The sequence below is a fragment of the Aspergillus viridinutans genome (assembly GCF_018404265.1).
Source record: "Aspergillus viridinutans IFM 47045 DNA, scaffold_9, whole genome shotgun sequence".
NCBI lineage: Eukaryota > Fungi > Ascomycota > Eurotiomycetes > Eurotiales > Aspergillaceae > Aspergillus > Aspergillus viridinutans.
This window is the reverse complement of record NW_025091225.1, coordinates 75,482-100,090: the sequence shown is the minus strand read 5'-3', so window position 1 is coordinate 100,090 and position 24,609 is coordinate 75,482. Positions and strand designations below refer to the sequence as shown.

General features: G+C 53.7%; 10 protein-coding genes across 10 annotated transcripts; 4 read left to right on the top strand and 6 right to left on the bottom strand.

The window, feature by feature from the left end:
- Positions 1-59: 59 nt before the first annotated feature.
- On the top strand, positions 60-950 carry Aspvir_009656 (pyridoxal phosphate-dependent aminotransferase; the record flags this gene model as incomplete). The annotated part of the gene is made up of 4 exons (XM_043272794.1): positions 60-62; positions 112-317; positions 350-386; positions 444-950. 4 exons carry the CDS (start codon positions 60-62, stop codon positions 948-950), a joined length of 753 nt encoding a protein of 250 aa, XP_043128729.1.
- Positions 951-1,730: 780 nt separating this feature from the next.
- Positions 1,731-3,052, bottom strand: gliZ (Zn(II)2Cys6 domain-containing transcription factor gliZ; the record flags this gene model as incomplete). Its single annotated transcript, XM_043272793.1, has 3 exons — positions 1,731-2,118; positions 2,174-2,617; positions 2,661-3,052. 3 exons carry the CDS (start codon positions 3,050-3,052, stop codon positions 1,731-1,733), a joined length of 1,224 nt encoding a protein of 407 aa, XP_043128728.1.
- A 751-nt stretch (positions 3,053-3,803) lies between these two features.
- On the top strand, positions 3,804-9,498 carry nrps9 (putative nonribosomal peptide synthase; the record flags this gene model as incomplete). Its single annotated transcript, XM_043272792.1, is given in 3 exon segments — positions 3,804-3,807; positions 3,912-6,371; positions 6,383-9,498. The coding sequence occupies 3 exon segments, from the start codon at positions 3,804-3,806 to the stop codon at positions 9,496-9,498; spliced, it is 5,580 nt and encodes a 1,859-aa protein (XP_043128727.1).
- Positions 9,499-9,820: 322 nt separating this feature from the next.
- On the bottom strand, positions 9,821-10,567 carry Aspvir_009653 (ankyrin repeat domain-containing protein; the record flags this gene model as incomplete). The annotated part of the gene is made up of 1 exon (XM_043272791.1): positions 9,821-10,567. One exon carries the CDS (start codon positions 10,565-10,567, stop codon positions 9,821-9,823), a length of 747 nt encoding a protein of 248 aa, XP_043128726.1.
- A 2,031-nt stretch (positions 10,568-12,598) lies between these two features.
- Aspvir_009652 (uncharacterized protein) lies at positions 12,599-12,853 on the top strand (the record flags this gene model as incomplete). The annotated part of the gene is made up of 1 exon (XM_043272790.1): positions 12,599-12,853. The coding sequence occupies one exon, from the start codon at positions 12,599-12,601 to the stop codon at positions 12,851-12,853; it is 255 nt and encodes an 84-aa protein (XP_043128725.1).
- Positions 12,854-13,587: 734 nt separating this feature from the next.
- Aspvir_009651 (ankyrin repeat domain-containing protein) lies at positions 13,588-15,060 on the bottom strand (the record flags this gene model as incomplete). The annotated part of the gene is made up of 2 exons (XM_043272789.1): positions 13,588-14,553; positions 14,650-15,060. 2 exons carry the CDS (start codon positions 15,058-15,060, stop codon positions 13,588-13,590), a joined length of 1,377 nt encoding a protein of 458 aa, XP_043128724.1.
- Positions 15,061-15,578: 518 nt separating this feature from the next.
- Positions 15,579-16,890, top strand: Aspvir_009650 (putative zinc metallopeptidase; the record flags this gene model as incomplete). Its single annotated transcript, XM_043272788.1, has 2 exons — positions 15,579-15,591; positions 15,638-16,890. The coding sequence occupies 2 exons, from the start codon at positions 15,579-15,581 to the stop codon at positions 16,888-16,890; spliced, it is 1,266 nt and encodes a 421-aa protein (XP_043128723.1).
- A 59-nt stretch (positions 16,891-16,949) lies between these two features.
- Aspvir_009649 (NAD(P)-dependent alcohol dehydrogenase) lies at positions 16,950-17,936 on the bottom strand (the record flags this gene model as incomplete). Its single annotated transcript, XM_043272787.1, has 1 exon — positions 16,950-17,936. The coding sequence occupies one exon, from the start codon at positions 17,934-17,936 to the stop codon at positions 16,950-16,952; it is 987 nt and encodes a 328-aa protein (XP_043128722.1).
- Positions 17,937-18,408: 472 nt separating this feature from the next.
- Positions 18,409-19,157, bottom strand: Aspvir_009648 (glycoside hydrolase family 11 protein; the record flags this gene model as incomplete). The annotated part of the gene is made up of 2 exons (XM_043272786.1): positions 18,409-18,748; positions 18,802-19,157. The coding sequence occupies 2 exons, from the start codon at positions 19,155-19,157 to the stop codon at positions 18,409-18,411; spliced, it is 696 nt and encodes a 231-aa protein (XP_043128721.1).
- A 963-nt stretch (positions 19,158-20,120) lies between these two features.
- On the bottom strand, positions 20,121-23,651 carry Aspvir_009647 (lignocellulolytic auxiliary activity family 9 protein; the record flags this gene model as incomplete). Its single annotated transcript, XM_043272785.1, has 3 exons — positions 20,121-21,101; positions 22,430-22,528; positions 22,584-23,651. The coding sequence occupies 3 exons, from the start codon at positions 23,649-23,651 to the stop codon at positions 20,121-20,123; spliced, it is 2,148 nt and encodes a 715-aa protein (XP_043128720.1).
- Between the last annotated feature and the right edge of the window lie 958 nt (positions 23,652-24,609).

Here is a 24,609-nt window from a genome sequence, read left to right as displayed (position 1 = left end):
CGGAGTCATTCTACCTATGCGTGGTATAATTCTTAGCTAAGTTTGGTATTCTGCCTAGCATGGTAGTCTGATATTCCATATATTGAGGCGTACGAACGGGCCCTCCGTCAGGCCCCCTGCCGCATCAAAGCAATACTCGTGTGTAACCCCCACAACCCATGCGGTCATATCTACCCCACGAAGGTAATCCAGGCCCTGCTCCAATTCGCCGGACAGCACGATCTGTACTACATCTCCGACGAGATCTACGCCCTCTCCACGCTCGACGAGCGGACGCCTTTCACCTCGGTCCTTAACATCGATGTGTCCGCCCTGGGGTAGATCTAGCGCGTGTGTTCACGCTATACAGTATCAGCAAAGATCTAGGAAGTAGCGGGCTGCGCCTGGTATCTACGCCACATATCCCCCTTTATCAAGAATTCTCAATACTAATACTGTTGCAGGGCTTCGGCATCACCCAAGCACACCCGGACCTGCGGCTCTCCCTCGCCATCTCGAACCATTCCCGCGTCTCGACATTCACCTCGCTGGTCATCACTGCGCTGCTCCGCGACCCCGCGGACATCGATACAATCTTGCATCAGAATCGAGTCGCGCTGCAGCGTAGCGCCCGGCTGATTTGCGACTTTCTCACTTTCCACCAGATTCCCTTTGTGCCGCCGGCCGCTGGGGTGTATATCTGGGCGCGACTTGGATGCAGATCGTCTTCACGGCCGGGTAGTGAGCCAAGCTGGGAGGACGAGGCCCGTCTGAATGATCGATTCGAGGCGGTGGGCGTGTCGGTAGGTGCGGGACAAGGGTATTGTGCTAGCGAGCCGGGATGGTTTCGGATTACGTTTGCTCTTCCCCGGGAAGAACTTGTGAAGGGCTGCAGCGGATCGAAGAGGTGGTTGGAATGGAGGGGAGGAGATGGACGGATTCCAAGGCCGCTTGATGGTGTGTTGATATAGATTTCAGCTGCTCTGTGTGTTCAGACGCTGTAATTTTCATTTATACACATTGGTGCATTGAAGCATTCTATCCATGTCATCACTCCTAGACCGTGCAAATATGCAATTACTCATTCAAGTAGGGTTGATATTTAGTCTGCGATAGGTGCCTATACTATAGAATTAGTAAAAGTTCACTGTATTCATTTGAACGTTCAGTCCGTGGTAGAAATGCTAGAAAGATACCACCTTCTCAATTCTGGGTTGACAATCAGACTACTGACTCCATAGTTCAACAAGATTGCAGATATTTCACATAGTTTATACTCTCCTTACTGATATTGATGCCCTGTTTAGAAGTATAAGGTGAGATAGACAGATTGCCAGATCAGACCTTCATCCTATACATCCCACATATATATATTTACCCATTAGAACAAGAAGACTGCCATTTCGCTGACACATATCATAATGATTCATGAGAATTCCCACTCTATCAATACACAGGCAACCGAACAACATGCGATTTGCCCTTAACACCCTTTTTTGTGCTTTTTTTTCTTTTCTTTTTCTTTTTGTTCGTCTTATCCCAGAAGGCCTCATCTCCAGTGAGACCTTGATCGCACTCTCTAAGTGGATTATCTTCCTGGTCTTTGCCAGAAGAAGTTTCTCTTCTTGAGGGAAGAATGGAAGAAGAAAGTTGGGGTAATTACCATCATTCATACATCTGCCTCCAGTCACACTTGGTGTGGTTGTAGGGGTGGCAAAAGAAGTTGGGAAGCCTAGAGGCTGGGCTGGCGTTCACGCCAGCAAATTGCACAGTCGAGCCGGTATCTGGACCAGCGTGCTCCGAAACTGGGCAGTTTCGGCCGAGCATGAAAGATCAAAGAGTTGGTTATTGTCGGGGGCGAATGAGAAGGAGGAAGAGGAGGACGAAGAAGAGGAAGACGAGTCAAGGGGATCAAAGACATGCCCGCGGCCGTCGCGGGAAGCGGGACCACGGAGCAGATCCCAGATCTGCCAGCAGACGGCCAATAAGCGGCGCACCGCGGACCGAATCAAGATGTTCAGAATCTCACTATGCTCCTCCGCGTCGGGTTCTCCCGGAAGAGGGGCGATTTGGTAGCTTCCCAGCTGGGTCAAGGAATTGGTGGCACTGCTGTTGCTCGACGGCGGGAAGAGATCGGAGCTTGGCGTGAGCAGGTCCATCAAAGTCGGCAGAGGCCATGCCTGAGCAGCCTGACTTGAAGACAGCAGCTTCGGTCCCTGTGTTGGTGGTCTTTTCAAGGGCCGTCGTTGCCAGCAGCAGCGCGGTCACTGCCATGCTGATACTGCCGGCATCTTTCGGGCAGTGTGAACAACGATAGAAGGCGGAAAATGCGCGAGCAAAGTTCCGGACAAAGACAAACGTGGCATCGAATCGACGGATATCTCGAGAGGTTAGGTTTCTGAGGGTCTGGAGGCATTTGCAGGAGCGCAGCAGGTTGGCTCGAGGATCCAGCAGCTCCTTGCTCGCCGGCTGGCACTCAGGCTCGGCGATCGTGCTCCAGAAAAGGGAGTCATTGGGGTCAGGGTCGGGGCCTAAACTTGACTCTAATAACGGAAATGAAAGGTCGGAATCGGATATGGACGGCAGAGGAGGGATCCAGTCCGTCGAAAACGCTGTAACCCCGGTATTCTCACCGCAGCTGGAGAAAATCGGGGTCAATTCCTCCTCGTCGTCGAACAGACTCGTCCATGCGAGGAGACGCGACCGCGGACGTGGTGGCGCCAGTTGCGCCAGTTGCGGCAGCCGCGGAGTCGGTGGCTGGACACGGGGCGGGAGTGGCTGTCGCGGTGGCTGAGGCGGCGGCTGGACGGGACGGAAGCGGATTCCCCGCCATCCGAGCGGACTCTGCCGCTGCCGCCGCCACCCGCTGCTCCCGCTCCAGAGTTTTGCGGCTACGGGCCCCCTTGGGTTTACCGCAGCGGGAGGAATAGCTGTAGGTACATGGGCTCATATACTCGTGGCATCGGGTACAAGGGTTGCCGCCCGAGCATCGAGTCTTGGATCGGTGACAGGCATCGCAGGCCGACCGTAGCTTGCGAGGCTTGTCTGGCTTGGGGGTGGGAGAAGTAGTCATTGTGGACGTCGGAGACGACATGAAAGATGGCGACACATCCTGCATTGCTGTCGCCATCGCTGACGAGTAGTTGGCATTGCGCAGGCCCAGGGAGGGGGTAGACTACCGGCCTTAAATAGTAGCAGCAACGCCTCGGAGAAGAGAAAGCGTTTAACCTCCCATCGCTTTGCAGCACCGCTGGCAGGGGGGTATTCTGACACCTGAATGTCTCCGCGCAGGCCGATTACACTTTGCAGTGCATTATCTGGCCTGTCAAAGAGCAAGGAGAGTTTCTGTCACAACTTGATCCGCACTCCAATCAAACGGCCTCGATTTAGTCGACGTTGACAATGTCATCCAGTCCGTCCTGAACCAGGACCACTAGCAGGGGGTTTTCTTGCACCTCGAAATCCTTCGCGCATGCAGATTACACTTTTGGGCCGCCTCTGGCGATGCGGATCCGCCTGTCAGACGGCAAAGCACGGAGGCGAGATGTCTCGGCACTTGGTCCCGTAATGCAACTCAATTGACTCGATTCATGTCAAGTTGATATTGACAAAGCCCTCACAGTCCTCATCCATCTAGGATCTGAGGCTCTTTACATCACAGCCCAGTGCGTAACGAGGCACAACTGAATCTTGCAGCCAGATGGAACGTGCTTGTGCAACATGGTGAAGGAAGTGATCTCTGCGTCGACTTCTGCACGGTTCCCCCCACGCCCACTGATTGGTCCAACCGAAACAGCCAAGCAACCAAGAATCGCCTGCTGAGGATGTGTCAGTAGTCAGTAAGCTGCAGTTCAGAGGGACGATCACCAACAACACAACTCAACAGCGAGGATGTGGTTGGCTGCTTATGTGCATGCTGACGACCTTGGTAGATCAACGTGGTTGGGGGCGGGAAGCCCGAGTCAAACGCCTGACGGAATGGGCCGGGATCTTTGCTGTTTCGAGGCAAATACGCACAGCGGAGGATAGGAAATCAATCGGCTATCTAGTAAATGCCACGGCCTGGATAGTGGACCCGTTAAATCACCAAAAGCTGGCACCCATAGGAGCGGTGGGTGAGCTCGTAATCGAAGGGCCCAGTCTCGCGCAGGGCTACCGGGGCGATGCAGAAAGGACAACGTCCGTGTTTATCCAGCGCCCGCCGTGGCTGGTGTTGCCGGCTTTGGCCAAGGGGGACGGCAGCGCGCCTCGAGTTTACAAAACAGGGGATCTGGTCCGGTATGCCGAGGACGGTTCCCTGGTATACGTGCGGCGGAAGGACAATCAAGTAAAGATTCACGGGCAACGGCTGGAGATCGGTGAGGTCGAGTATCATGTCAGACAACTCTTCCCCCAGGCCAAGACGGTGATAGTCATGATTCATGAACACCCCGACGCGGGCAGTCACCAGCGAAATCTCATTGCTCTCACTCTCCATCCGGCTAAGAACGGCCACACTGGCTTTTCGCGGGGGGAAGTAGGGTTTATGGCGGGAGACCAGGAGTACCAATCGCAGGTGGAACATGTCAAAGACGGCCTACGATCTCGCTTACCAGCCTTTATGATTCCCCAGCTCTTTCTTCCGCTCAGCCAGATTCCCACCACTATTACTGGCAAAGCTGACCGCCGGTCCCTATGCCGCGACGTCAACAAGCTGTCCTACGCTCAGCTTCATGGCCTTACTACTCAGGGGGTAAGGACTAGAGCAGCACGGGGCAAGGCGGAAGAAGCAATCCATGCAGCCGTGTGTGATGTTTTGGGTCTGGCGTCGGAGCGCTTCGGCATGCACGACGATTTCTTTCATCTTGGTGGCAATTCGGCTTCTGCCATGAAGCTTACCATGTCTGTTCGACGGCGAGGGCTGCGATTGATGATACGTGACGTCTTCAATCATCCAGTGTTAGCTGACCTCGCGTCTGCTGCAAGCCTAAGCAATGGGTGTGAGGGCCCAGCGGTCCGAACCATGCAATTGCTGGAGCCAGAATCAGTCTCTGAACTAAAGCAGCTGGCAGTCTCGCAGTGCTGTATTGATGAAGACGTTGTCGAAGACATTTATCCGTCTACGGCCCTGCAAGAAGGCCTTATCGCTATGACTGCACGGGACGCTTCACTTTATAAGGCGAGGGTGATCTGCAAACTGCGCTCTAATGTTGGCATTGGCTCTCTTAAAGCAGCGTGGGAGCGTGTGGTACAGCTGAACGACATCCTACGCACTCGATTCATCGTGTCTCCGTCGCATGGGACGTTCCAGGTGGTTTGCAAAGCCCCCTTCTCGTGGGCACAGGCCCAGAATCTGCAGGACCGCATACAACAATCAGATGAACTTACGCACCGCGCTGGAGACAACCTCGTGCATGCCTACATCATTCCCGACGAGGAGGACAGAGACTCAGCATCTGCCTTTGTATTCGTTGCGCATCACGCTCTCTGCGATCAATGGTCCATTCGCTTGTTACTGGACCAGCTGACAGCTGCATATGGACACTGCAAACTACCGAGCAACCGATTCAGCGCGTTCATCAGATATCTGTCGAAGAGGAAATCTGAATTCAAAGAATACTGGATTAGGCAGTTCCAAGGCCTCGAGGCGGTTGTGTTCCCTCCTCTGCCCTCTCCCTCCTATACTCCTGGGGCTAGCGAGCAGGTCGACTATGTAATGAACCTTCTCGAAAAATCAAACACGCAGATCACTACGGCAAGCTACATCAAGCTCGCATGGGCTGTTGTCATCTCCTGCAATACTGGTGTCAACGATACTGTCTTTGGCATTACAGTCAACGGCCGAGGTGCTGCTGTCGACGGGGTCGGTGAAATGACGGGCCCAACCATCGCCACTATTCCACAGCGGATCAAGCTGTTGCCGGAGCAGACCGTCAAGGGTACACTTGCAGAGATCCAGGCTCACTCTTTGGAGGTCATTCCTTATGAGCAGGCCGGTCTACAGAATATTCAAAAGTACTCGCCCGAGGCAAAGTCAGCCAGTATGTTCCAAAGCCAACTGATCATCCAACCCTGTCCTCCAAGCCCCCCGGATCTCTTCAAGAACTGCGACTTTTCGGCAAGTCAAACGGGAGGATTCTCAGCTTACGGCCTCTCACTCGAATGTCAGATGACGCACGACGATCGGCATTGCGAAGTGACTGCCACCTTTGATCCGGGCATGATCAGTCGAGAGCGTGTGCAGAGGTTGCTCCAACATCTAGAACTAGTCTTGCAAGTGGCCATGTCAGATCCCACACGGAAAGTGGGCGACTTGCCGCGGATGAGTCGGCAAGATTGGGATCAGATACAGCGGTGGAATGGCAATTTGCCCTCGACCTCGAGGCAGTGCGTGCATGATATTGTCCACGAACGTTATCTAAAGTATCCCAATGCCTGTGCGTAACTGCTCCCGACGGAGACCTCTCCTACGCCGAGCTGATACAGTCCGCAAACGACGTGGCAGCCCAATTGGTGACCCACGGCGTCGAGCCCGGCAGTTACATCCCAGTGCTGTTCGAGAAGTGCAAGTGGTCGCCAGTGGCCATGTTGGGTGTTTTGAAAGCAGGCGCCGCATTTGTCCTCCTTGACCCCTCGTATCCTCCCCAGCGTCTCCATGCAATTTGCGATGGCCTGAAATGCGAGATCGTACTGTGCTCAAAGAATATGCGCGAAAGGGCGGCCTCGCTCACTTCCTCGGCTATAGCAATTTACGATAATGCCGAATGCCTGGCGGATGTTCCCAGCGCCACGCTCCCCGTTGTCAGTTCCGGGGACCCAGCATATGTTGTGTTTACGTCTGGGTCAACGGGGACTCCCAAAGGAGCGACTATAGACCATCAATCTTATTGCTCCAGCGCCGTCGCCCACAACCGCGCGCACTGCCTGGATCGCGACTCGAGAGTGCTGCAGTATGCTTCCTACGCATTCGATGTGAGCATCATGGAGACGCTCAGTACTCTCATGGCTGGCGGATGTGTCTGCATACTCTCCGACTCGGAGCGCCATGATCACTTCGCCGAATCCATTCAGAGGTTAGCGGTTACACATGCGTTTTTGACTCCTTCTACGGCCCGACTGCTCATGCAGCGAGAGCTCCCATCGCTACGCGTGCTCGTCATGGGTGGCGAGGCGATGTCACCGGCTGACTGCAGCTACTGGATGAAACGTGTTCGGCTGATGAATGAATACGGTATTGCCGAATGCGCTGTGGCGTCTACCATCAGGGAGATCTCAGATGTCGGGCAGAGGGATATTGGGTTCCCGATGGGCGTCGTGGCTTGGATTGTAGATCAGAACGATCACGAAACTCCAGTGGCAATTGGAGCCACTGGGGAGCTCTTGATCGAAGGGCCGTCGGTCGGTCGAGGATACTTTGATAACCTGGAAGCCACCCGGCGGGCGTTCATCGAACAGCCGGGCTGGCTGCGAGCCGTGCGCGATGGGAAGCCAAGTCGGGTGTACAAGACCGGTGACCTGGTGCAGTACAACGAGGATGGCTCGTTGAATTTCATAGGCCGGAAGGACTCGCAGATCAAGATCCGTGGGCAGAGGTTCGAGTTGGAGGAGGTGGAGCACCACCTTCGCCAGATCGACGAGATCCAGGAAGCAACGGCAGTGGTTGCGCCGCCGTCGGATAGACAGAAACAACCGTATCTGGTTGCGTTCATTGTCCCGAGAGGCCGCAAATCCTTCTGTGTCCACTCTGCAAACGCACTGATTACGCATCCTACAGAGGAATTCCGCCACTTGGCTGGAGCCATTCAGTCGAAACTGCGCTCGATCCTCCCAGCCCACATGGTGCCATCGGTGTATCTTCCAGTCAGCCGGATGCCAAAGACCAGCAGCGATAAAGTCGACCGCTGCAGACTGAAGGAGGAAGTCGGGAAATGGTCATGGTCAGATCTCCAGTCGTTTAGTGTCTCGAACACGGCACGCAGGGCTCCCTCCACTAGGGTCGAGCAGGATTTACAGCGGGTATGGTCGCAGATCCTCGGGATCCCTCTGGACAGCATTGGCGTGGAGGACAGCTTCTTCCACCTCGGAGGTGACTCCATCACTGCCATGCAAGTTGTTGCAAAGGCACGGTCTTGCGGCCTTGAACACTCCATCCAAGATATTAACCAACTCAAATCTATCGAAGCAATTGCCAGAAAAGTCGGAGTGCTTCCTTCCGACATCGCACAGCCCGTTGTAAAGGATGAGGTGACGGATGAGCTGTTTGGCTTGACGCCGATTCAAGAATTCTTCTTCGAAATGTACCCTGAGGGAACCCGCCGGTTCAACCAGAACATCCTCGTCCATTTCCAAAGGCAGGTTGCAGACAGCGACGTGGAGAGGGCGGCAATCACGTTGGTCCAAAACCACGCAATACTCCGTTCTCGCTATGCCCGGCAGAAGGACGGGTCGTGGAAGCAGTTTCTCGCGGGCTACACCAAGCAATGCTTCCATTTCAGAATGCACAAGGTCAATTCAATACAGGAGATGCGTCATATAATCGGCCAGAGTCAGACATCGCTGGACCCGGAACACGGCCCAGTCTTCACCGTGGATCTGTTCGACCATGACGGACAGCAGTCCCTTTTCATGATCGGGCATCACTTGGTGCTTGATCTTGCTTCCTGGCGCATTATTCTAGCTGATATGGAGGCGATGATTCTTGACCCTCAACATGAGCCCCAGCTCACAATGTCTTTCCAAACGTGGGCTCGTCTGCAGGCCGAGTACGGCGCACATCAACTGGAACCGCCACCCGTTCATCAGCTCTGCAGGATAGACGAGCTCTCGATGCGCAAGTTCTGGGGAGCGGAGAACAACGCAAACACAGGGGGAGACTCCAAGACGAGGCTGATCCGCCTGAACGAGCAAATCACCAACAAGCTCTTTGGCCCTTCCAGCCAAGCTCTGGACGTCGAACCGGTTGAGCTCCTCCACGCAGCCATCCTCCTCTCCTTTGTCCGGACCTTTCCCCACCGCCCTGCTCCCTGCATCTTCGGTGAAGCTCACGGCCGCGAGACATGGGATGCCTCGATCGACGTCACCCAGACGGTCGGATGGTTCACCACTCTCTGGCCTGTGCTCGCACAGGTGAGCCCGTCCGATAGTCTCGTGACGGCTGTGCGTACCGTGCGGCAAGCTCGACGGGCAATGGAGATGCACGGATGGAAGCATTTCACATCGATATACCACAACACCACGCAGGAGAGATGCAGCGCCGGGACGCACCTGATGGAGATCACCTTCAACTACGCGGGAAAGTTCCAGCAGGTCGAGCAGGCCGGTGGTCTCTTCCGCATGGAGCCCATGGCAAAGCAGAATCTGTTTGATGGGGCGGGCGAGCTGGGCCGGTGGGCCATGCTCGAGATCAATTCGGTTATTCTTAACGGCATGTTGGAGTTTCATGTTACCTACAATCGGGGGACTGATGAGGCTCGTGTCCTGACTCCGTGGATGGATAATCTTGTCAAGTGCCTTGAAGACCTTGCGAGCACTTATGCTTAGATGGTTTATTTGGAGAGTTATATCATAGAATAGTTGCCTTGGACGATGAAAACAAGCAGGGGAATCTACTGAGACTGAGATGCCATGTGAGTAGTTGTTCTGATCACGTAAAACTTAACAATGATGAGGTGATGAGCAGAAAACAGCATTAGTATGGGTAATAGCAGAGGTCACTCCTCTCCGACCTCATGTGTCAGGTCTCTTAATCCACGAGCATCGATCCACGTCTGAGTCCTACGACATACTCCAGCGTGCTGTGAAAAGAACTGAGCATTGTTTGGATTCCCGCTTAATCTCATCCTCTTGCCAGTATTAGTCTGAGTCACGAGCCAAGGTGAGGTTCCAATTCTGCACCATATTCCAACAGCATGTCCACCATCTCTTTTTCAAGAGTACCCCTCCCCCAATAGAGTGGTGAACGATCATTCCTATCTCTTGCATTAACATCCGCGCCGTGCCGAAGAAGCATCTCCAAAACCTTTGGGCTCCCCATCTTTGCAGCGTGAATGAGAGGTGTTGCTGCAGCGACATCTCGGCATTCAATATCCTCACCCCGTTCCAGCAGCAAGCTGACAACGTCTGGATGGTCCCCATCCACGGCGCAGAAGATGAGCGGCAGACGAGGACGGAACCTGGCGTATTTGACACTTGTACGCGCACCAGCATCCAGAAACATCCTCACCATCTGAATGTTACCATGTTCCGCTGCGTATGCAAGAGCTATGTCCCATGATATACTGCTCTGATCGGGGTCAAACTGCAGTAATAATCTCACAGCAGCCGTATGATCCCACCTCGCAGTCCGCTCCAGTGCTGTTGATCCTCGGCCATCACGCTGGATGCTGGCATCCGCACCACCTGCGAGCAAAAGTTCCATCACCTTCGTATGGCCTGCGCTAGCTGCAGCCATCAGCGGGGTGAGACAATCCAAGCCTGTCATATCAACTGCAGCACCATGTTGCAGGAGAGTTTCGACAAGCTCCGCATACCCCACACTGGATGCTACAACAAGTGGTGTAGCCAGCCCTTCAACCAGATAAAAGTTCCCGGGGAGGTCAGCATCATTCATTAATGAGAAGAGGAGTTCCTTTAAGCACCACAACTTAAACCCATCAGGAAGAAGGGGACCCCCTATAGGCGCGGTGGTATTCACATTAGCGCCATATTGCAAGGCCTTTTTTGCGGTGTCTGTACGGCCATGAATGGCAGCCCACTGCAGTACATCACTGTTGTGCTGTTGGATGTAACATGTTATTATACTGCTACACCTTAGTCTAGTCCTTTAATGGTTGACACTTGAATTAAGCTCTCCATCTTCTGCATAGCGACCAGACACTGACAATAATGAAGTAGATCCCAGTTGAGATCTTGCAAGAGAGAGAGGCTGCGCACTGAAAACTATAGCGGAAACTGACTGTCATCTTTGATCCAACCCATGCAGACTATGGGTTGAACCACCTTATCCACGTATATCCATAATACTAAGGTAATAGTCTAATTACACATATTTTGTAGTATTCTAGCCACACTACTAGGACATGTATATATTTTATTTAATAATATAATAATTCACTGTATATAAATATTATAAGGTGAAATAGCCCTATATAAAGGAGTAGGGGTGGCCTCTAAGGTTAGGATGAAAAGAAGTGCGGAGATGTACGGATATATATCTTTCTACCATCATGATCACCATTATCAAAAATCTAAAACCCACTATAACTCTAACTTTCTTCATAAATCCAAGATTTTATTTTATATATAGATAGGCATGACTGTCCTCTATCTATAGATATAAAAATGTACCCCTATCTAGGCATAGGTATAGTTAGATAAGCTTACCAGTTCTACTTCTACAGCCTACAGGATTGGGTATGGTCAACCCATTTAGTTGCGGGTTAGAATAGGGCTACTGGATCCAATCCAAAGTGCAGATTGGTGGTTGGATGTGGATTGGGTCAGCCAGTCTAGCTGGAACCACGTAAAGCTGTATGCAGGGTTCTGCAGTTGACAGAATGTTTGTCTGGGGCAGGCCCGGTAGACCTCACAAAGTACACTAATAGCTTTATAGGCTTTCCCACCTCGACCCCACTGGTACACGTTTGATTTCAACTCTCTCACATCTTTGCTCTGTAGGGTCTCACTGCTTCTGAAAACCACGCATGGCTTCCGCAAAACCTCCAGCTGAAAGTCTCCAAACCATCCCAACTACAGTTACACTTTCACAACACGGACGCCAAGTCGCCAAGGACGGACACGAGGGCGTGGACGCCTGGCTGCAGGCGTTAGGTGCCTTTCTCGTTTACACAGCAACATGGTGAGTCGGTGCGTAAGTCTCCTATAGTGCTCAACTTGTATTGCTCATCGTTTCTTTATTGTAGGGGTCTGTTGAGTGCCTACGGATCGTACGAAAGTTTCTATGAAACAACCCTGTTGTCTTCCACGCCCTCGACCACAATTGCTTGGGTGGGCACGCTACAGGGTGTCATTCTCATCTGTAAGTCACCACACTTCTAGGAGGCAAAGATACTACCAGGTCGAAGGAAGAAGACCCGCCGATTAACCGGGGACCTTGATTTACAGTGGGGGGCGTCGTAACGGGGCCGATCTTCGATCGTGGATATATCAGGGAGCTCCTAATTATAGGCACAATAACCACAGTATCCGGCGTCATGATGTTGAGCTTAGCGCGCGAGTACTACCAGATCCTCCTGACACAGTGCGTTTGTGTCGGTATCGGAAGTGCAATCCTATATGTGCCCAGCATCAGTCTCGTTGCATCGAGGTTTCAACAACGTCGCCCCTTGGCCATGTTCATTGCCACCTCCGGCACCGCAGTTGGTTTGTCCTCCATGTCTTCCCCCTCTTCCTGCCGATATCCTCGCTAACTAGGCACACATGGAGGTGGGATAATCTATCCCATCATATTCTCGAGACTCCAGCCCAAGCTCGGCTTCCCGTGGGCAACTCGAGTTCTCGGCTTCGTGACGCTGGGTGAACTAATGATAGCGATGGCAATCATGTTACCCAACACCCAGAGCAAGGCTCCCCATAATGTCCGCTCCCTTCTGGATCCACCGCATTCCGCGACCCAGCGTTCATGGCCTTCTGCGCGGCTCTATTCCTCATGTGGATCGCCTACTGGGTCCCCTTCTTTCTACTCCCCACCTTTGCCCAGTTCAAAGCCGGCGCAAGCTCAAATCTAGCCTTCAATGTCCTAGTCATCTGTAATACATCAACCATTCCTGGTCGGTACCTGGCGGTGCCACTTTCAAACCGATTGGGGCCCGCGCTCACCATGGGCGGCTTCGCGCTGGCATCCAGTGTCCTCCTCTTCGGCTTGGATCGCTGTTAAATCAGTGGGTTCCACTATCGTCTGGGCGGTGCTCATTGCTTTGTTCATGGGGCCACTGGCAGTTCTATATCCGATTATTGTGCCTCAGCTTTCGCCGGAAAAAGACCTCGTCGGGACAAGGATTGGTATATCATCGGCTGCGGCGGCGCTGGGGACTTTGGTCGGCTTTCCGGTTACATCTGCCTTGAATGACATGGAACGGAGGTATTCTGGAAGAGCCAGTGTTTGAATGGTTGTTGCATGTTTGGTGGCGCTGTTCTGATGATATACGTCTATTATAAGATGCCCAGAACTGACCATTAGGCACACTGGTCTTTCGCTTATTTTCTCAATACAGGGGACAGGACTCGGACATAGAGCACAGAAATAGAGAGGCGTGGACTTTCCATTCACGAAAAGAACTTGTAGGCATGAGCTATAGCCGGGACCTGGCTGTAGGACTTGCGCAGACCACACACCGACTATAGTGGAAACCCATCATGTCATGGATGGTGGAATTGTGTTACTCAAGGGGAGTTTCGCAAGTTGAATGTCCATTTCAGGTCATGTCTCGAAGTCAGCTTGCCCTTTCCATGTCTTTGGATCGTTTCCCGTTAATCAGTATCCAGTGTACTGGGCCGAACTAGAAACGAAGACGAGTGTATTGCTCTCTGGATGTAGAAGTCTAGCGTAGAGCAACTGATAGTAGCCTTCTGTATGTAATAGATTAATCTTTCTTCTGCTAGGTGTTTGAGCTATACTATTGGTACGGGCCTTCTCTTTGCAGATGCTTCAATCAAGGCGGCGATATCCAAATGACCAAGTTCATTCGCATACATCATCGCATTCTTGCCAGTGTGATCCCTGATCGCAGCCTCAATCATAGGATGACTCAAAAGAGCTTCCACAACAGCTCGCTGACCCTTTTTCGCCGCAAAGAAAAGCGCCGTCCAGCCCTTATGCTCCTGAGCATTGACGTCCGTACGCGGATCGTCCAAGAATAGTCGCACAAGACTCGCAGATCCGTTAAACGCTGCCCGGGCCAGAGGTGTCCAGCCAGCGTTATCCTTGCAATTGATGTCAATATCGTCTCGGGCTATCAGGAGCTTCAGCACACCATCATGACCATCCCATGACGCACAATGAAGCGGCGCGGTGCCAATGAAGCTCGCATGCCCGGGGGTTGTACGGTCATCTTCGACGAGTACGCGGACAACGGCCTCATGACCGCCCTGCGCAGCCCAGTGAAGAGGCACCCAGCCTCGACTATCTGCCACAGTCGGATCGGCACCGTGCCGAAGGAGCATGCGTGCCATGCTTTCGCGGCCAAGATCCACCGCCATGACAAGTGCCGTCCGACCCAAGTGATCCCGGTGGTTCACGGCCGTACCGCTATCGATCAATAGCTGAACGATCGCCCAGCAGTCGTCTTTGACAGCGTACGAGAGCGCCCTCTTGCCCTCGGAGTCATCTGCGTCGATATTGCATGTCATATTGACCAGCAGCTTTGCGATCATCTCGTGGCCGTTCAGACCCGCTACCATCAGCGCCGGCCGGGAGTCCTCCGTGCGGTGGTTCAGATCGATCCTTTCGTCCTCGGACAGCGCTTGCACCACGGCAGTGTGTCCTGCACCGGTTGCGCAAATCAGCGGCGTCGTGCCATCGTGTCGTTGGCGGTTAATGTCGACATCTGGTCTTCGAAGCAGTCCTGCCACGACCGCCTGGTGGCCATTACAGCAGGCCCATCAGAGCGCTGTCTGCCCGCATGTATCGGGCAGGTCGGGGAGGGTCTCGGGGTGATCCAGTAGCAGCTCGACGATGTCGAGCGCGCCGGTCTGCGCTGCGACGCTGAGGGCTGTTTCATGGTAGATGTTCGTCGCGTTCGGGTTCGCTCCTTTGGAGAGAAGTAGCTGGACGATCGCGCAGTGCTCCTTCTCGGAGGCAAGCATGAGCGGCGTCCCGCCGTTGTGGTTGAGGGATTTGATGTTGATGTCAGCGCCGCCGAGGTCGAGGCCGTACAGGGCTGTGGCTAGATTCCCGGTTTCGGATACCCATACCAGCGCGCTGCTTCGGTTGTGCAGTGCATTCTGGCGGTAGAGGCACCGGTTGCCAAGGGCGTGTAGCCTGTGATTTGTCTGGGAGAAGGCGTTGATACCGCGTTCGGAGCGGACATGTTGGGTGAGGATCTCTAGGAGGATGTCATCGGGGAGGGCGCACAGGGTGATCATTATGCAGATTGATTCTATTCGAGTATTTTCTGTTGTTTTGTGCGAGGGTTGTCTCTAATGTGACCTCACTCATGGATTGTGCTGTTGCTTGACGAATACGAGAATAGCCCTTAGGGCGCAGTCTAACTGGCATCGCCGATGATTGGAGTCATTGGACTAAGCTAGACATTCCGATCATAATACTGACAAGACCACTCGTGTGGTAGTTAACTACTCCAAAGCTACCGGCAGCCCGCAAAAGTCTTTAACCGGCTGTCTACATTCCAACTGCCTAGCTTCAAACGTCAGACAGGAGACTGGAGAAGGGCGCCGGAAACAGCCATATCTCGGCATGATCGATCCAATCAGCAGCAGAAACAAAGAGATCATCTCGTCTCCGCATGACGTCGATCACTTAGTCTCACGGATATCCCAATGAAGCAAGGGATGGATAACGCGGGGTATAAGTACGTTGCCACCCGAGGACGTAGATTCTTTGTCTAACTCTCTACCGCAGCGCATATTGAGCAGATGACAGCATGCAGATGAGAGGTAAGTCTGCACTATTGATATAGATCAATCTGACGATAACGACAAGCTCCCACCGGCCTCAACGGCCTCATTGAGAAATACCGACCAGACCTGACCCCGTTCGAGAAAACCTACCGACATATCCACCACTCCCCCGAACTCTCCGGCCAAGAGGAACAAACCTCTGCAACCGCCGCCTCACACCTTAAAAATCTCGGCTTCGACGTCCACACACACATCGGCGGGTATGGCGTCGCAGGGGTGCTGCACAATGGACCAGGTCCGACAGTCCTCCTCCGCGCCGACATGGACGCCCTCCCCGTCGAAGAGAAAACCGGCCTGCCCTACGCAAGCACGAAAACCGCCAAAGACCCCGACGGGGAGACCGTCCCCGTGATGCACGCCTGCGGCCACGATACCCACGTCGTCAGTCTCATGGCGAGCGCGAGCCTGCTGCACGCGGCGCGGGAGCACTGGTCCGGAACACTGATCTGTCTCTTCCAGCCGGCGGAGGAGAATGTTAGCGGCGCGCGGGCGATGATCGAGGACGGGCTGTACGATAAAGTCCCCAAGCCGGATGTTGTACTTGGGCAGCATTTGGTCCGGATGAAGACGGGGACGGTGAGTGTCCGGGCTGGGCGGCTGTTGACGGCCGCGGATTCGATCGAAGTGCGGGTGTATGGGCGCGGCGGGCACGGCTCGGCGCCGCAGTCTTGCATCGATCCGATTGTTATTGGGGCGGCGATTGTGACGAGGTTGCAGAGTGTTGTGAGTCGGGAGGTGACGCCGGGCGAGTTGGCGGTCGTGACCTGTGGGAGTATCCACGCGGGCCACAAGGCGAATATCATTCCGGATCAGCTGGATCTAAAGCTCAGTGTGCGGACCTATGATAAAGCCACGCGCGAGCGAGTCATCGCGGGCATTAAGCGGATTGTTGAGGCCGAATGTGCGGCGGCTGGTGTCGTGGAGAAACCATCTGTTGATATCGTCGAGTCCACGCCGGCCACCATCAACGACGAGCCCACTGTGCGTGCGCTCAAGAAGACCTTTGGCGCCTACTTCCAGGAGAATCTGGTCGAGTCGGAGCCTATTGCGGCGAGTGAGGATTTCTCACTGCTGGCGAGGGCGCTTGGGGTCCCGTACGTGATGTGGACGTATGGCGGCGTCGACGAGAAGACATGGGAGGACGCCGTGGCCAAGGGGACGGTGAACGAGCTGCCGAGTAACCATTCGCCCTTCTTTGCGCCGTGTATCCAGCCGACTCTGCGGACTGCCGTCGATGCGATGAGCCTTGGGGCGCTTACTTTTCTCCGGCAATAGGCATACTCAAGTAGATGAATGCATTACTTTGGATGTCAGACTAGCGTAGCTTACTCTCCTCAAGTAGAAACATGAATGATAATCTTCCCTCTTGCTCTCCCGGACCTCAACTTCTCAAAGGCCTTGACCGCATCCTCCAGCTCATACGTGCTGTCGACCTCCACCCGCAACTTCCCCTGCTGCATCCACTCCCCCAGCGTCGCAATATCAGTCTTGTTGCTCTTCAGCATAAAAATCACATACTTCCTCTTCCCACCCCCCAGAAACCCAGGCCACGCCACCCGCCGCACAAACGTAAGCATCGACGCCGCACCAACCTGCACAAACGCCTTCCCCGGAAGCAAGAACGCGTCCGACTGCGAGTATAGCTCGTCAGGCAAGCCGATATGATCGACAACATGCGCATACACGGGCCCCTGGGCACGGAGGATACCCAGCACATCTTCCTGGGTATAGTCAATCACCTCGTCGGCCCCTAAATCCCGACAGAACTGCACATTGCGCGTCGAACAGGTCGTCGTGACAGTACAACCCAGCGCCTTGGCAACCTGGATCGCGAAGATCCCGCACCCGCCCGAACCCCCGTTGATGAACACCTTGTCGCCGGGGGAGACATACGGTGCGATAGACTGGTACGCCGTCTGCGCGGCGACGCCTACCGTGGCCGCGTGGTCGGGCGCCACCCCGTCCGGCAGGAGAGCTACATTCGCCGTCTTGCAGAGGAGGTACTCGCCCAGCGAGCCGAACTGCGTGGGGGCAGCGGTGGTGCCGTAGACGAGCTGGCCTGGTTGGAAGGCTGTGGCGCCGGGGCCGGCGGTTACTACCTGCCCGCAAAAGTCCATTCCCGGGGTGGCGGGGTAAGCGACAAAAAACCGGGGTACGACGGGCATTTCGGGGACTTTGTAGTCGGCTGGGTTGATGGAGGCTGAGAGCACCTTGATGAGCAGTTGGTCGTGGCCGGGTGGGCCGGGGGTGCGGGCGGAGGTGCTGAGCTGGAGGTTTTTCTCGAGGCCTCCAGTGGTGCTCGTGTAGAGCCAGGCTTTCATTGTCGAGGGGCGATCCATTTGATCCACTTTCTGATCTACTGATGAGGCTGTTGGTAAGGTAGTAGAGAATAACAAGACGATATGTTGTGGTGGTGCTTAAATATGACGTTCCACGTCGTCATGTGTCCATTAGTATTTGCTCGGATGGACCATCTTACTAATTTCCTAATATGGAAACAGGGGTATAACCAGCAAAGTAAGGAACTGTCTCTTGTACTTTTACTCCGGATATACATATACACTGTTACAATCATTATTGACAGAAATAAAAGACAGGCCACTGCATCGACAACATTGACTCCGCCTCCCCAACACGTCAAAAGAAGTGCGTTGCTCCAATTGCTTCGTCGTAGCGCCAGCACATTATATATGCGTCTACAGGTATGCAGACTACACACTTATTCCAACCAGGCCCTTAATGTAGAGTAAAATCGAGAAATCCACTCCCCTGGAACCCCTCCGCAGTCACCATCTAAAAGACCGGATTCCCCGGCTGCAGCCCCAGCTGCTTCCAGCGATTGAAATGCGCCGTGACGTCGACCGTGCCGGTGGTGCGATGGGACCGACGGACCGACCACAGCTGGTTGAAGTTCGTGGTACCGTAGATCTCCGGCACGTTACGGTAGGGGAGCATGTAGACATCATAGACACCATCGTTAGCGTACAGCTGGCAGAGGATATGGCCGTTGCCCGGGGTGCCCGTGCCGTGCGCCTCGACAATGTACCACTCGGTGACGGGGTTGGTGGTCCAGCCGTAGACGGCGAGGGTGTAGTCGCCCTTGGCGGAGAAGTGACCGTCCCAGGCGGGGGTACTGTTGAATATTAGTTATAAAAGGAAAGACTGATAGAGGGCATAGCTGCTTACCGGGTGCTGCCACCACGGAAGCCCTTTCCACCGAGGAACTCGCTGCGGGAAGGCAGGTTCCAGCCGAGCTTGAAGTGGCCGCTGTTGGGGTCCTCGGTGTAGCCGGCGCCGGCGTGGTTGTCGTTGTACAGGGAGTAGTAGTAGCCGGCGGCGTTTACGCCGTCTTTGCTGGTGCTGAATGTGGTGTCGCGCCGCGCGAGGTTTCCGTCTGTGGCGTTGAAGATGATTTCTCCCATGTGCTGGAGGAAGTCAAAGGACTTGTTGGCCTCGATGGCGGGCTGGATTGTGGGATCTGAGGGCACGCCCAGTGCCCCGAGAACAGGGAGGAAGAGCAAAAGTCGGCTGAAAGTGACCATTTTGGGAACGATGATGCGAGTGTGTCTTTCCAGCGCTTTCCTCGGCAAATTAGCATGCTTAAATAGTTGTCACTTGGACTGCTGCCACGAAATCTGTCATTCTGTCCCTGAAATGAAAGACCCTTAATTGTGGATAGACAGCGCGGGTCTCATCTACAGGTAACAGGAGCCTGGGAAAGAGATGCCTGCGCTTTTCTCTAATTACGGCATCTTGTGAGAGCTGAGTGCCGACATTCATCAGGCCACAGCTCACCATGTCCACTTTTTAGGGCCATCAGGGACCATGGCTAAGACTAGCGGTTTCACTTTGCTACAACGGCAGGATAAAGCTAAGCGGGCCAGGGTCTCCAGTGGATCCTTCCTATGACCCTACCGGACCCTTAGAGGAGGACACGGGAATGTTCCGAAATACATGCGAAGTAAGACCGGAGCCGCTAAATATCTTCTGTATTGCTTGATTTATCCCTCAGGTATGTGATTTCGGATGGACATTTGTGAAAGAAATCTGAACCAGTAGTCTATAGGCGAAACAATAACGCTCAATTCCAGTCGTCAAGAAGGAGTCACAGAGCCATAAGCTAGACCCACGATGAGAAGACAAGGAACGAAATCACTAGAGAGCTGACTGCCATAAGCAATAGAATCCGTCGGTAATATAGTGTTTCTATTCTGGACCGGTTGATCAAAATCAATTAGACAGCCTCGAGCCTGATTGATACAGATCCTGCGAGAAATCTTTCCACTACCCATGCCGAAGTGTAGAGTCTTGAATTACATACACTAACTTCTGCCAAATCGAAAGTCGGTACTATCTAGTTTGGGCCTTGCTTCTAACATCTGTATACGCAACAATTTTTGATTGAAAGGGCAGAGAAAGATGACACAATGAAACCACTTGTCAAAAAAGGCGAGCAGAAGGTCACACATTGCCACAATGCTAAGCGCGAAGGAAAACTGCCCAGACTAAACACACTGATGATAGTAAGGGTAGTACTGGTGGCAGGTAGTGCCGGTCTCACAAGAGCCAGAACCAGTCCAGTTCAGTCCACCGCACTGAGCATATTTCTTGAGGACTCCAGCAGGGGCTCCAGCGGACGAGGAAACGGAGCTACCACAACCCGTACCCGCACCAGCAGTGGGTTTGGCGGAGGATTTGGTGAGTCTCGCCATGTTGGGAGTGGCCGAGGCAGCATTGTTATTGACAGCCGGCACAGTAGCACTGACAGCAGGAGAAGCGCCGGCACCGACGCTTCCCGCCGAGCCGCCAGTCCAGACAGACGGGCCAGGGAGGTCGTAAGCCGTAGGAGTAGGATAGTAGATGTTGAAGTGGATGTTCGGATCATTAGGCTTGTACACGCCGGGAACCTTGACGACAGGACTAGGCGATCCCGACCCAGAACCCGTCACCTCGATCTGGGCGCAGGTGAAGTAGAACTCGGCATTGCCGCTGAACCCTCGGTGCAGGCCGATATGCTCTACCCGAACAAGATACTGCCCGGCCGGGGTGTCCTCGGGGATCTTGAAGGACGCGGTATCCTTGCCCCATGTGCACCAGTCCTCGTCCATAATCCCCTTGGAGGGGTCAGCGCAGAGACCTTCCTGGTAGACCTTGAACCAGTCGCCGGAGCCGTCGTACGATTTGACATCACCGGGAGCCTTGGACATGTAGACCTGCAGAGGACCCGGGTGCTTCATTTGGGCGCCGTACGCAAGCTGAAAGCCGAGCTCTGTGCCTGGGGCCACCGTATACACCTTGGTACTGGCGGCGGACTCCATCGAGCCCTGGTTACAGCGGAAGTCATTGCTGAGGATGTCGGAGGGGAGGGTGGGCATGTAGCCGTTGGTGTTTCTGCGAATGTACTCAAAGTCCTGGGTGGCTTTGCCGTCGACAATGAGCTTGGAGAAAACATAGTGACCCGAGACCAGCGGGGTGACGCTCGCAAGCTAGAAAAGAATGAACGAAGTGAGCTTCATTTTTGTAGAAAAGCGCCAGCAATCTAGTTTACTAAGAGAATGGAATCAAGAAAATAAGAAGTGAAAGACTGATATCAATGAAGAATGAACAAGTTTGACCTGCCAGAGAAAAGGTGACGGCACTGACGATTAACTTATATACTCCGTCATCAGAGCTATCAGCTCAGTTGACACCGAATAAACACGGAACCAAATGTTTCACACTTCCAGACGCTTTCTCAGACCAGAATAGGCTGAAGTCATCCAATGGATGACCTGGGAGGTCTTTTAAGGGTCTTATCGAGGCTAGTGCCCTAAGACGCTCCACACATGTAAGCCTAGCTCTGGCTAGAGGAGGAAATAGATACAAGACCCTGACAAACGAGTCATGCACCTGTCTACGCCCTCGGCGAATATCAATCAGGCTCAGACCAAGCTCGAAATAGCCCTTCCTACTTCTATGGAGGAGAGAAGGTGGAGAATCAATGGCAATATGGGATACGAATTTCAGGGTCTGACGGTCCCTGAAAGAGGCGGGCTATGTTTCAGATACAGGGCTCTTCACCATATTCGGCCACATCCTTGAATCTTGGCCGTTTTCTAAGCTCAAGTTTTTATGTCTCCGGCAATAAATCAGTCGACCAGAGCCGAGATGGCTCCGTCCGCGGTGTGGCCGAATACACACCGAGTCCAGATTAGCCATTGCATGCCGACGTTCGCGAGAAGCCAAGCCCAGATACCCCTTCTATCGCGGCTAAAACCTGCGACACGTCGACCGAGGTGGTCACTGTAGGTTAAACGGACGTATGAAGGAACAGTGCCTGCCGGTCCCAGGCTGGCGTGCAAAAGCCCAAGGGCAATGCATTGCCTGATACCCATCTTATCTAGCAATGTAGTCACAGCAGCACAGCAGCGATGATTTGTAATTGTTTTTTCGTCATCGAGGCAGAGATGGCCACCGTATAAGGCCTTCGTGTCCCTTGGCAGGGCTCCCCATGTAGCTCAGGAGAGAAATACGAATGTAGGTTTTCAAGCTTGGTCCTGACTCTAGAATACAATGTACGAATGCGACCGAAGAGACAAAGGATTTATCTTGTACTTTATAGGGTGCACTGGGCAACCGGTGAGTCACCTGTCTAGGCACAGAATGTTCAATCTCATGGATGGTACCTCGTAAACTCCATTGGCATATAAAGAATCGATGCCGCATTGTAGCCGTACAATGACATTATGAAGCTCCCAAGAGGTTATACAGAGATCGTCAATGTGTTTTATTCCAAACCAAGACCCAAAGGACTCCCTCGAGCTCTGCCTTATACTCCCACAGGCGCAACTCGATCCTTTGCGTAGATAAGATGCTCATGGGGATGGTACGAGGTGCGAAGACCACGGCCGATGCTCATGTGGACATGGCATTGCTGTTCATATTAGCCTCGACCCAAACAATACAGACGCGAAAAGGGATCAACTTACTCCGACCTCCCATGGCCTCCATCCGACGCCCAGACAGTTGCTGTTGGGAGCACAGTCCTTCTCCAGGCACTCCAGAAGCGACGAGCGGTGGTAGACCTGTACTTCCCGTCCCAGGACAGTCCGCACGAAGCATTTCTTCTTGAACACGACTCCAGCAAGGGTGAAGGTCTCCTCCTGGCACACACCGCCACACATGTTCTGCCAGCTGTTGTCCCGGCACCTGGGGTCCTGAGCTTCAGTCGTGTCGGTAGGCTTCGTCGGCTGCTGTTTGTCCTGGCAGGTCTTCAGCTGCTGCTGTAGTCCCGCCTTGTCGCTCTCGCACTGTTTTGCTGCACCGGTGCCTTGCTGGCGGAGCTGTTCCTTCTCCGCCTCACAGTCCGACTTGCACTTCTGCAATGCGTCGTCACGTTCCTGGCGCAGTTGAGACTTGTCTCTCTCGCATTGCTCGCGCTCTTTCTGCGCTGCTCCCTCTGCCTGTTTGCGCAGCTCGTCCTTCTCCTTCTCACACTGCGTCTTGGACTCTGTTACAGCGGCATCCTTCTGCTTCTGGCACTCACGCAAAGCCTCTTCTCCCTCTTGTCGGAGCTTATTCTTCTCCGCGGCACATTGGGCCTCGCCCTCTTTCTTCCCGGCTTCAACCAGATCCTGGCAGTCTTTTGCACGATCCGGTTTCTCCGGCTCCTCGGGCGCCTTCTCGAGAATGAGGAACCCGGGGTTGGGGGTATACCGGGTGTACCCTTTGCTCGAGAGCAGGAAGCATTGAGATATACCGCTCCCCCACGAGCTGCCCTGGCAGCCCGAGTCGTCGGCACATAGCTGGGCACATTCCCTCGCGCTGAAGACTCCCCGGTGGGTTGTGCCATAGTCATTGCCTTTCTTGAGGAATGTTTTGCAGGTATACTGGAATATGACCCCGCCTACAGTGCCTTTACCATTGTCCTGGTTCGCACAACATGCTTTATAGCCGGCTTCGCCTCTGGCGTCGGGCGAGAAACATGCGGAGGGCTCCGAGGCCCAGGCAACCTCCAGAGCACAGAGGAGGGAAAAGATGGAGTGTTTTAATAGCATGTCTGTTTCCTGATCCGAAAGGAATGTGGATTCCCAGAAGAAAGAGCTAAGATTTGCGTGGACGACCGGGGCTCCAGAAGGATTATAAGCACTGAGTCTGGCAACACCTTGGGGTCAAGTCTCTCCGAACGAGAATGCGGTGGAAGCCAGTCAATGAAAGTAAGACTTAACACATTGGGTCAATGGTCTGCTCGTCAGCACCGACGATCCGCAGCGCTGTGAGGGGCCGAGATATCCACGAGAGGTTCAGCTTGGGGATCCGTCTGTCTGTGACCTGTCTCATTCCCGCAGTGGCGCTGCATGGGGAGCTGACTTCCAGGTGATATCGAGTGCATCACACTTAGTAGACACTTAGCTGCAGCTCAAGACGGTGTCCACACAGTTCCAGCTGAGCAGTATGCATATCGCCAAGGACTCGACTCCAGGTTGAGATTTGGTTCAATGCGGAAAAGATTGCCGAATACATTACCTGCTTTTGGTCTTTCGCGGGGCCTCTTTATTCAGTAATCCGTATCCTTACTCCCCGTGGGGAATCACTCGGCTCATTTTTATCCTAGTACGGTTATATCACATCTCAGGCCAGGCTTGCGTGGTTACGTGGATGCGAGATGACGACTCTGTTCAGTAGTTACCCAAAGAGATCTACATGAGACAAGCCACCCCAGCCAGCCACGTCAACAGTATCTCGTCTATAGGCACTCACCAGCAGTGCCCAGACATCCCAAATTGACTCTCCACAATGGTAAGATGGCATACTTGGCAGTTTACTCGAATTAAGTTTCTCTGTGCATGGCGCAGGTTTCACCAGGTTACACTGCTGGAGGCGAGCTCACCATGCATTGACCAATTCAGAGGATACCGCTGATCATTGCCGGAAGCACCAGCAAATGAAGACCTCTTTCATTCAGCTATATTAAGCAGGCGAGGGATATCTGCAGCCTCGAGCCAGCTAGAAACA